Raw genomic sequence first — 11,680 nt, forward strand, 5'->3', positions numbered from 1 at the left:
TCACACAATTTTTTTTCCATACCGAATATACTGAATTGTTTGAAACTTTACCACGTAAATACAGAGGCCCTAGGAAAGGTCCTGAGACCCTTGAAATTTTATTTCTTTAACAAAATGTTTTATTTATTCCTGACTGAAACCAAGATGTTATGGACAGCAGATATTTGGAATATTTTAACGTAATAAAGGCAAAAACGTATTTCCGGAATGTCCATGCAAAAATAAGAAAAATTTCCATAATTGATCGAAATATCAGAACTTGATGCCAGTTTGATTCTAGTCTAGGTTAAGTCAAAACCTTTTTTCAAATATTCAAATTTTCAAAGTGTCAGGATAATTTTTGCATGCTCACCAATCATGTGCCAATATCAGACAATTCGATGCAATAACTTTTAGAAAAGTTTCTTATTCGAATTGACTGATTTGAGGAGGATTTCACTTCACCTTAACGAGCCTGAGAACGAAACGAAGACGTAATACCTTTTGAGTACTTTCTGCCTGGTACTTTTGAGGCATTTTATGAACATTTATATATTTCATGCTGGAATCATTGTGATTGGCGGAAATTTTAAACATTTGTATCATAATTTTATTGTTATACAACTAATTACAGTGCTGTAATTACTCATGCACGTAATAAATTCATTTAATTCTACTTTTAAGATTATGTACAATGGCGGACATGAATGCCTCCCCTGCAGATACGGCATCGCCTGTGCAGGATGAGAGGGCATCGATGTCTCTCAGTGTACAATGGCGGACATGAATGCCTCCCCTGCAGATACGGCATCGCCTGTGCATGATGGGAGGGCATTGATGTCTCCCAGTGTACGATGGCATCGTCTATTGCGAAAGACTAGATGATAGGGACACATATACAATACTGTCTAGACCTCTTAGCCATTTTATTAGATCATTTCAAAAGTTCCGTCGGTTTTCAAGATAAACATTTAAGTAACACATCATAAGTAAAGGACTGAAAATTAGAAAAAGAAGATGGAAGAAAAGAAATTTAGAAGAAGGAGAAAGATAAAGGATAGGCAAAATAAGACAAAACTTTTGGAGTGATCTATAATATAATGCTGGAACTGGATGAATATTATTTTAAATATAAATGGCATACTCACGTGATAAGTTATATACTCGCAATGATGTAAAATATTACCGACTGCGCATGAACAGATTTTCTTGGCGCATGCGCAAAGCTGCTAGTACACTTAACTATTTTACCTCGTTTCGGGTTAAAATTCTTTCAGACAGCTACATAATAATACAGGAGTATTATATATCGACGTGATTTTAACTATTGCGACGCACAATTTTCTCTTATATATATTTTCGCCAAATAATAGAATAAGCACCTTGTTAAGAAATTTCCGGATCCGCTGCTTTTGACTTGAGCATACTTTGAACGGGCTAAGAGAATTAATCCCCGTCCGTCCGATAATTGTGACCTCAGTAAAACCCTGTTAAAAGAAAGAAAAAAAAGAAACTGAACAGATTTTATTGTAACGTTTGTAAGCGTTTTGACAATTTATACGCGTCGTTACCTCGGCCTATGCATGGATTGTGTAGCGTCGTGAGATGATAATTTAATGGCGAGAAATGTGTTACTGCGGGATCTATTCTTTGGAACGGCTATGATATTGGCGAGCAGATTATACGTACATGTAATGGAGATAATAAATATTTTTGTGGTGTACTGTAATGCCGTCGGTCTAGAGTCACTTATTGTTAGAAATGCATACATGAGAGTTTGAGAACTGCATGGCGTCGAAATACGCCGTGGGAAGAGATCCCGACGAAGTCGGGTGACTATGGGAAAGAACCGTTGAGCCCGGCGCCACGGAATCAGAAACCCTCATCCCTACGGGATAACTTCATGAACTTAGAACAGTCAGTCCTATTCCGAACTCCGAGCCCGTCGGACCCTACGGTTAGGGACCATTGCTAATAGCAATGCTATTTATTTGAATTATGTAAAGACGGAGCTTCCATTCCCAAATTGAAAGGTCCAGCTTCGCAACTTATCGGGTTTGTTTCCTTTTCACTTTCACTTAAATTATTGCTAATAGCAATGGTCCCTAACTTCCAGATACAACGATAACAGAACATGCAGAGCTTTCAGTCTCTTATTTTCATGAACCGGGATGTCCAGCAACGTGCAAACAGTGTCCACCAGCTGTGACACGTCACAATCCAAGTTGGAACGAACTTGTGTAACCCAATATTACATGTAACAACGTATTATACGTTTCCGTATCGCCACCGATAGTCCCTAACTTCCAGATACAACGAGAACAGAACGTGTAGAGTTTCCACTCTTATTTTCATGAACTGGGATGACCAGCAACGTGCAAACAATGTCCACCAGCTGTGACACGTCACCATCCAAATTGGAATGGGCTTGTATAACCCAATATTACATGTTCAACATTCCGTATCGCCACCGATGGTCCCTAACTTCCAGATACAACGAGAACAGAACATGCAGAGCTTCCAGTCTCTTATTTTCATGAATTGGGATGACCAGCAACGTACAATGTCCATCAGCTGTGATACGTCACAATTCAATTTGGAACGAACTTGTATAACCCAATATTACATGTTCAACATCCCGTATCGCTACCGATGGTCCCTAACTTCCAGATACAACGAGAACAGAACGTGTAGAGCCTCTAGTCTCTTATTTTCATGAACTGGGATGTCCAGCAACGTGCAAACAATGTCCGCCAGCTGTGACACGTCACAATCCAACTTGGACAAGTCAAGATTCATGTCAGTCAATTTCTGCTCCAGCTCGAAGGGCCAATGCTGCATCAGTGCATCGATATCTGGAGTTGGTGCCGTCAACTGGACCGATGGTGCATGTTTACTCCCCCGCAGTTGGTTCATGTCCTCTATCCATTTGTCTACAGACTTCCCATTCTTCTCTGCGTTCTCTACCCTCTTGATAACACTCTGCTTTTCCAGGCCGGCGCTTTTGCTGCGACTTCTCAGAAGCAAGTACAGAACTGCTGGCTCCGACTGATCCGTACATGGTTCATCCAGCACTGTTAAGCCTACTTTATCAGCTTTTCCATCTGGTCTGGGCACTTTCAAGAATGCGTCGATGTCTCCAACTGCTGGAATGTAGTCGGGAATGAACGGCGCCAGCTTGAAGTTCAACTCGATTTTTTGGGGAGTATATCTGAAATTAATTAAAATCAAATAGTCCAATTAAACTGCCTTGAAAGTGGTGGCTGAGGGCCATCTCGCTGATCAAACTTTTCTTGGGACTTTATATACCAAATTGTTTGAAATTTGACTGCGTGAATATGAATATGTCTAGCCGTTGTTTGAGTCCTATACGTGCAAAATACGCACACATTTTTCGCTCGTTGCTAAACACCGCCCATTATGCGTCGCGTCTCCCTCATCCGAACGAGAAAGTACGTTTTGGTTACCTCCCACCGAATTCGATGCTAATGCCATCTAGCGGTGGAAATCATCGTCCCCACTTTGGTGGTGAACGCCGTTAAGGTGAAGTGAAACCCCCTTCAAATCAGTCGATTCGAATACAACACTTTTTTTTAAGGGTATTAGACCAAACTGTCCGAAACTTTGACACATCACTCCTGATCATCTAAGAATTGTCCTGACACATTTAAAATTTTGATTTTTGCATACAATTTTTTAACTTAGCCCAGACCAGAACTAAAATGGCATCGAGCTCTCACATTTCAATCAATATACAATTATCGAAGGCTCTGATATGAGAAACGAAAGGGTCAGGACAGTTTTACGACAATTTAGAACACTCTGGTAATTGATAAACTCGCATTTGAACGGGATAAAGGATTTCTTCAGATATTTAGAAAACATTATCATACTAAATTAAATACATCCTATAACAGTTGCATCGCGCGCCAAATACATCCCAACACTATGCCGAGAAAATTATATACGTACTTCCGTGTACTCTATCTTTCTTCAAATACCGCGACAAATTCCAAAACTCTCCTCCAGGTGGAGTATGCCATTTGGTACAATACCCAAAATAATTCGACACAGCTGTCGATATAAAAACGAACGTCGACAACGTAGGCATTTAGAAAAATCTTCTTTATCGACGTCGATCAAGTTCCTCGACGTGTTTCACTTCACCTTAAGTGCTCATGATTCACGTGCTAAAATTTCAGATAGCTGCAATACTCTTGAAAAATAGTGTCTTATTTAAATTGACTGGTTTGAAGCAGATTTCACTTCACTTTAATCTGCCTAGTTAACACGATTGACGATTTTTTGTACAGATTGTAATTTTTATGAATTCTTTTTCATTTTTTTTTTTTTTAATTGCTAGAAATTGTATAAAGGGATTTCGTTGCATTTTTGTTATTCACGGAGATAGTCTGCAGAATTGAAGTACCTTGTAATGTTTTGGAAGAGCTCTTTCACCTCAGCTGATGCCTGGATGTCGTCAAACTGTTTCGGATCATAGTATTCTATAGTTCTTGCTAAATTAGTTCCCCGGATGTCGTCCTCGTCCGTTTCTTCACTGTCCGATGGATCGTCTAAAAGAGTCATGGATTTTCTGAAAGGCTCGATGCGGTCATCATCTCTTTCTGCATATCTACAAACGTGCAATATTGCGGATAAAATTGAATTAATTCTCTCATCTCTGCACTTTCTGAATCTGAGCATCGTCGAAATAATAATAATACAAATACATTTCTTTCACATCACGACCATTATCGGACACTTCATTTGGTATCAAAAACCACGAGAAATTTTTCCAATATTTTCATTCCGCTATTTCATTATGGGAGCAGAACGTGTGATTATGATTTTAAATACTTTTAAAACGTTTATAATGTATTCGGCAGATAATATTTAAAAAATACTNTATTTTGTGCTACTAGAGTAGGGTTCCCTCACCTACTGCGCGCACTTTTCCTGCGGCTCGAATCGATCCCAATTTCTCTGGAACTCTCATCGGGACTTTTGGATCTATTCCTTGAACCGGGATTATCGAACATACTGATCACAGGACTCTCAATGTCCTCCGCGTTTCTCACCTCGATGCTCTCGTCGAACTTACTGAACGCGGAAATGTGTTGCGTGTCTTCCTCTTCGCTACTGTCCTCCACGTCGTACATTTCCGATCGATGAGGCCTTTACACTGTAATAAAAAGAAATAGTGCCAGTCATTAACATGACTCGCGAAAGTATTATGTCATGACAAATATCGATTATTACATGTTCCGATTAACCTACTGAACGCCAAACCTAACAGTTACGTAACTTAAAACTAACAAATAACATAACGTTTGTTACAATATAATAACCTAACAGTTACGTAACATAGAGCTAACTAGTTACATGCCATTTGTTACAATGCAATAACATAACAGTTATGTAACATGGAGCTAACAGGTTATATAACATTTGTTACTATCGTATCTATATAAATGTAGCATAACTTTGTTACTGACTACCCACTGAACACCAAACTTGACAGTTACGTAACTTAAAACTAACAAATAACATAACGTTTGTTACAATGTAATAACCTAAGAGTTACGTAACATAGAGCTAACTAGTTACATGACATTTGTTACAATGCAGTAACTTAACAGTTATGTAACATGGAGCTAACAGGTTACATAACATTTGTTACTATCGTATCTATATAAATGTAACATAACTTTGTTACTCTCATCTTACATTATGTTACTGTCCTGATATTACTGTGTATATGCGGCACATATTTGTAACAAAACAGAACTACATTGGTGCTAACTGTCATTTATTTTATTATATCATCGTCATCGTCATTGTCATAATTCATCGTCAAATGTCATAAGATTAATATATGTCATATTTTGTTTACTACTCGTATGAAAACATATGACTTTAATTCGTACGCGCATATTCATTATCGGTAATTGTTTGCTAGTCGAATGAAATCATAACAGTCTTTTCCCAGTGTATGTCGATGTAATATTTAGCAGAATATTTCTTCAGATATTTAGAAAACATTATCATACTAAATTAAATACATCCTATAACAGTTGCATCGCGCGCCAAATACATCCCAACACTATGCCGAAAATTATATACGTACTTCCGTGTACTCTATCTTTCTTCAAATACCGCGACAAATTCCAAAACTCTCCTCACCTACTAAATGTCCGTACAATGAAACCGAGCTATTCACCATTCGTTCAAGAACCTAAAACCACATAAAACAAATAAATACGTCCCATAATAAATACATTGAAAGCTTATATACAAGTACCACCAACTTCGGAACTTCATCCACCAAGCGCCATAACAAAGTCCAAGGAAATCTTCATTCACTAAGAGTTAAAATAATTAAACCGAGTAATTCGCCATCTACTCAAAACCTATAAGAACACAGAATAAGTAAATACATCGTATGACAATTACATCTCGCGCCAAATACATCCGTTCACTGCACCGCACACTACATACGCACTTCCAAGAACTCTTCCTTCCCCCAAAGTTGCTGGAATTCTTCACCGAGTAATAACTTCTGTAATTGAATCGCGCCAGCTGGGATCTCGCGTTATATAAGAGTGATTTTAATTAATAGACCCGCGTTAACAATAATGGATGTTTGTATACAGGTCGGCGTTTCCGTGGTTTCGACTCGGCGCGCCTCGAAGCCGCGTCTGCGTTACCGGCGCCCTGGGCAGATCAATAAAGTCGAAGCTGGTCGCACGATAAAGGCACCAAACTGTCGAGGTAGTAGGTTAGGGGCTTGCCACCGACACGAGTAGTCCAATGTGAACGGAAACCTGCTCCGACTGATGGCGAGTGTCAGGACAAGCGATCGTCGCTTTGCTACTTTTCCGCCCGAGCGCAGCAAGGACTCGTAAGTAGGATACTTTAATAATAAGGAGTAAAAGATACCCTTTCATACGATACTAAATGCTCCATTTTGGCGTGAAATCGGTCACGTAACCGAGAAAAAAAACATTCTACTGTTAGTTTGTAGTCATATAAAGGGTTGCAGACTCAGATTTGTGCGGCAAACTCTGAAAAACATACCTAACCTAAATCTCTGATGATACGATCCCACTCGCAGTATCGTATTTGATCCTGCTCCAAAATGATAGGATATGTGCCCATAATTATGAAAGTGGTCTAAGTCATATATTTCTTGTTTCGAAATTACATTGAATTAATTTCGTTTGAAATAATATGGCGTAAAATAACTGATAAACTCATTTTTTTTTTAATTTTGACTTAGACCACTTTCATAATTATGGGCACATATGTCCCTAGTAGCACAAAATATTTCTCCTATATTTTCTATATAATTAACGAATACCGTACATTTTGTAAATATTCACCAGACGTTTGAAATATTTGCAAAANTTCTATTATTATTATACACAAGATGATTATATACAAGATCCAGTTTCGGCGATCGGTTGATCGCCATTTGAATTTCTAGTATTTATGTTAAGGTGAAGTGAAACTCTCCTCAAATCAGTCGATTCAAATAAGACACTTTTTTTAAGAGTATTGGATAGAACCGTCAAACTTAGACGCATGACTCGTGAGTACCTAGGAATTATCCTGACACTTTCAAAATTTGGATTTTTTAAACAACTTTTTTAACAGCTCAGACTAGAATCAAAATTGGCGTCGAGCTCGATATTCAATTATTGAAGGCTCTAATACGAGAAACAAAAATATTAGGACAATTGCACGACATTTTAGAACCTCTGGTAATCGATAAACTCGCATTTGAATGGGATAAAGGTAAAAAAAGTGTCTTACGCGCTGCTATGTTAAAACGATGGTAATATGAGGTCTAGAAATGAAAATTTAGTTGATGTGGAAATCACAGATGGCGCAGGGGGTCACTCTGCAGTTAATTACTCAGGCACCACGGAACGTGGAATGTGGAATGTATATATAATTAAATATATAACTATATATATTGCGTACCATATCCGGACATCTAGCCTTCGAGTGGATCTACAATAGAGTTCATAGATATCTATATATATCTTACATACGTTGAATAAACATTTATATACGATTAATTTACGGATATTCCACGTTCCGCGGTGCCTGGGAATGGGCTTCTATTTTTAAAATCATTAATTGCAATCATTGGAAATTATACGCCTTCATGTGCAAAGAAGAAGACGAAATCGAAACCAAATATTAATTTCAATCCTGCCATGTAATTACAGCATAGTCCATATAGTTCAGTACCACATAGCTTGCTGGGTATATTTCGACCAGACTTTAACCGTATGATGTGAGCCGCTCAGTGCACACATCGACTAACTCCACTTTTTGAAAAATCTTAAATTTAGGTGTCAAAGCACTTGGTATAGTCATAACTTTTTATATTTATAATATCTTTCCTGATTAATAGAGATTAACACCATTAAACGGCAAAATTTTTTTGGGCATTGAATAATAAGTAATTTATTTCAGAAGCCATTTTGATTAACTCCATACTCTAATGTAAATCGTAGACGAATACCTGGCAGTATAGTATTATTGGATTATCTGTTGCGGCCGTACATCGACGCTTTTTTTTTTAAACAGCCGAAGATGCTTTCCCCCTTTCAACAATATGAGTAATAAAATCGCATCAGCAAACAGATAGAAAGAAGCGCAATGCAGACGGTAGTTGGTATAACAGTGATCTCTCACGCTGAATGTTACCGTATACTTCATATTACCGTATATATATTACACGGACTACATATTTTTTGGTCTTTTCAACATTACTCCCTGATTGTTTTTAAAGAACTAAATATTATACCGTTATAATCAAGACGAGTGAAACTAATAAAAATGTGGATGTGGAAAGCAGGGATGATTCTTCAATACGATTTAACAGCAGAAAGTCTGGGGCAAGAAGACGTTTATCGTGTTTCTCGGATTCATCCGATTACAACGGTACAAATTCCCCAACAAACACATCGATTGGGAGGAAAAGAAGTCGTAATCCTGATAAATGGGCACGAAATTTACAAAAGCATAACGGAACAAAAGGTTTGGCATACAGGAATAGGGGAGGAAATTTAATACCTGCAAAAACATTTGTCGATATAAAATGCAGACGATTATTTTTTGGCTATTCTTTCTTATTAATTTAATATACCGTTAGATGAAAACTATAACTGTATTTATGTATTCTACATTATAGATTTGAAGTTATATTATAATAGGAATTTTAAAAAAGAATCTACATTACTTCATCGCATTTCTCAACTTTTTGTTTTATGGAGTTAATCAATGTGTGCACTGAGCGGCTCATGTGATCCCACTGAACACCAAATCTAACAGTTACGTAACTTAAAACTAACAAATAACATAACGTTTGTTACAATGTAATAACCTAACAGTTACGTAACATAGAGCTAACTAGTTACATGCCATTTGTTGCAATGCAGTAACATAACAGTTATGTAACATGGAGGTAACGGGTTACATAACATTTATTACTATCCTATCTATATAAATGTAGCGTAACTTTGTTACTCTCATCTTACATTATGTTACTGCCCCGAAAATTTTGTGCATTTATCTTTGTACTTTCGGACGATTTAAAAACTCGTTATTCTGTCTCAATAGTCACTTCCATTGAAAATGGACGTACTCTCCGAGAGCTGGAAAGAAGCGACCGAGGGCTTCGATGCCGAGGCTTGTGAGAAGTGGTTCGTCAGGCTGCAAGAAGCGTACACCGACGAGAAGCGCACTTATCACAACCTGGATTTACTGCACAAGAAGCTGGAGTACTACCGGGAGATAAAGAGCAACCTGAAGAACCCCGGAGCTTTCCTCCTCGCCCTCTTCTTCCAGAAGTAAGTGCCCAACTGATCGAACTTTTCTCACCCCCGCTGATGGAGCTTAATGGGACTCTCCACTTTGCAGCTTTGACTACAATCCCAGGGCTTTAGACGGAGAAAACAAAAACGTCGAGCGATTCGAGGCCTTCGCCGACGAGGCTGGCGTTCCTGCGGTGAGATTTTCAGTCCCTTTTAATATGTGATATGAAAAGCGCTGAGAAATTTAGGCGACGTCGATAAAATAAAATTCATTTATACCGTTTGTCGTGGTAACGCCATTTTGAATACTCAGATGGTAACATAACCTGACCATGCATATTATCGACATTTGCATTCATGTTGAAATATGTTACACTCTACGTTAAGGTGAAGTGAAACACGTCGAGGAACTTGATTGACGTCGATAAAAGATTTTTCTAAATGCCTACGTTGCCGACGTTCGTTTTTACATTGATAGCTGGGTCGAATTATATTGGGTATTGTACGAAATGGCATACTCCACCTGTCGTTTTCGTATAATAATTATAAAGAAATCGAAGTAAAACTCCAGAAATCCTCTAGATTCATGCTTTCTGGGGCCCTAATTGACTGCAGAGGGACCCCCTGCGCCATCTGTGATTTCCAGGTCGATTAAATTTTCACTCAGAGACCTCGTATTCCCATCGTTTTGGCATAGAAGCGGATACAACACTTTTTTTGCCTTTATCCCGTTCAAATGCGAGTTTATCGATTACCAGAGTGTTCTAAATTGTCGTAAAATTGTCCTGACCCTGTCGATTCTCATATCAGAGCCTTCGATAATTGTATATTGATCGAAATATGAGAGCTCGACGCCATTTTAGTTCTGGTCTGGGCTGAATAAAAAAATTTTGTTAAAAAATCCAAATTTTGAATGTGTCAGGACAATTCTTAGATGATCAGGAGTGATGTGTCAAAGTTTAGGACAGTTTGGGCTAATACCCTTAAAAAAAAGTGTGGTATTCGAATCGACTGATTTGAAGGGGGTTTCACTTCACCTTAAGAATTACCACTACACAGATTTTCTGTAAGTTTAACAAATTTTTCTCTTCTCCGTGTAAGTGAATCGTCTTTTTCTCGTTCTGCACAGGATAATGAAACGCGAACGGACACTTGCGCCCTTCTGGGAGCAGCTGCAACGCACAGCACGGACGCACACAAAGTCGGAGGCGCCTTCGGGGAAGAAGACGCTCACTACCTCCTGGATTTAGACATGGCGGTACTTGGGGCTGCTCCGGACACCTACGATGAGTACAGAGAACGGATACGCAGGGAATATTCCTTCCTCAGCGAGCCCATGTACACTGCACTACGCCTGAAAGTAGGTCTTATGTAACTTCCCATCAAGCACACTATGCTATAGTTACATAACACTGGAAACCCAGGCAACCCATGAAGTGGAATATACGTAAATTAATCATCTAAATTAGGTCTATAGGTATAGCAAATGTATATCGACCATGGAGCGGTATAAAGAGACGTAACGTCTATGGTCGGTTTCACAGAAAGTGGCCCCAGAATCGAAATCCAGCCCGGGCAACCCATGAAGTGGAATATACGTAAATTAATCGTCTAAATTAGGTTTATAGGTATAGCAAATGTATATCGACCATGGAACGGTATAAAGAGACGTAACGTCTATGGTCGGTTTCACGGAAAGTGGCCCCACAATCGAAACCCAGCCCGGGAAACCCATGAAGTGGAATATACGTAAATTAATCGTCTAAATTAGGTCTATAGGTATAGCAAATGGATATCGTCTATCATCCACCTAAAAAAATATCTAAAGGATGTATATGAATATCTATAATATAATATATTGCTAATATGGA

At 38.4% G+C, this 11,680-nt stretch overlaps 2 protein-coding genes across 3 annotated transcripts; one reads left to right on the plus strand and one right to left on the minus strand.

Annotated features, from left to right (window-relative positions):
- Positions 1 to 1,580: 1,580 nt before the first annotated feature.
- On the minus strand, positions 1,581 to 6,566 carry LOC105696016 (intraflagellar transport protein 46 homolog). 2 transcript variants are annotated; one of them, XM_023432760.1, is made up of 5 exons: positions 6,482 to 6,566; positions 6,107 to 6,389; positions 4,918 to 5,161; positions 4,409 to 4,612; positions 1,581 to 3,190 (listed from the first exon to the last, which is right to left on the minus strand). In XM_023432760.1, the coding sequence occupies exons 3-5, from the start codon at positions 5,136 to 5,138 to the stop codon at positions 2,626 to 2,628; spliced, it is 990 nt and encodes a 329-aa protein (XP_023288528.1). In that variant the 5' UTR covers positions 5,139 to 5,161; positions 6,107 to 6,389; positions 6,482 to 6,566; the 3' UTR covers positions 1,581 to 2,625. The 2 variants fall into 2 exon arrangements, with proteins under 2 accessions (XP_023288528.1, XP_012273562.1); XM_012418139.2 differs by lacking the exon at positions 6,107 to 6,389 and having other exon boundaries at positions 6,482 to 6,562.
- On the plus strand, positions 6,562 to 11,169 carry LOC105696018 (the record flags this gene model as incomplete). The annotated part of the gene is given in 4 exon segments (XM_023432761.1): positions 6,562 to 6,880; positions 9,616 to 9,845; positions 9,916 to 10,003; positions 10,939 to 11,169. Coding segments are annotated over 3 exon segments (534 nt in total), but the record flags the coding sequence as incomplete, so codon positions are not given.
- Between the last annotated feature and the right edge of the window lie 511 nt (positions 11,170 to 11,680).

This window comes from Orussus abietinus, unplaced genomic scaffold (assembly GCF_000612105.2).
Source record: "Orussus abietinus isolate OABI.00-Male unplaced genomic scaffold, Oabi_2.0 scaffold419, whole genome shotgun sequence".
NCBI classification, from domain to species: Eukaryota; Metazoa; Arthropoda; class Insecta; order Hymenoptera; family Orussidae; genus Orussus; species Orussus abietinus.

Bases quoted from the DNA above. Each gene is read 5' to 3' on its own strand.
- LOC105696016 (XM_023432760.1), bottom strand. From the start codon at position 5,138: ATGTACGACGTGGAGGACAGTAGCGAAGAGGAAGACACGCAACACATT. The intron at 4,613-4,917 runs GTGAGGGAACCC...GCACGTTTGTAG, and splicing joins AGGAAAAGTGCGCGCAGTAG to ATATGCAGAAAGAGATGATG. The intron at 3,191-4,408 runs GTACTTCAATTC...AATTAATTTCAG, and splicing joins CTCTTCCAAAACATTACAAG to ATATACTCCCCAAAAAATCG.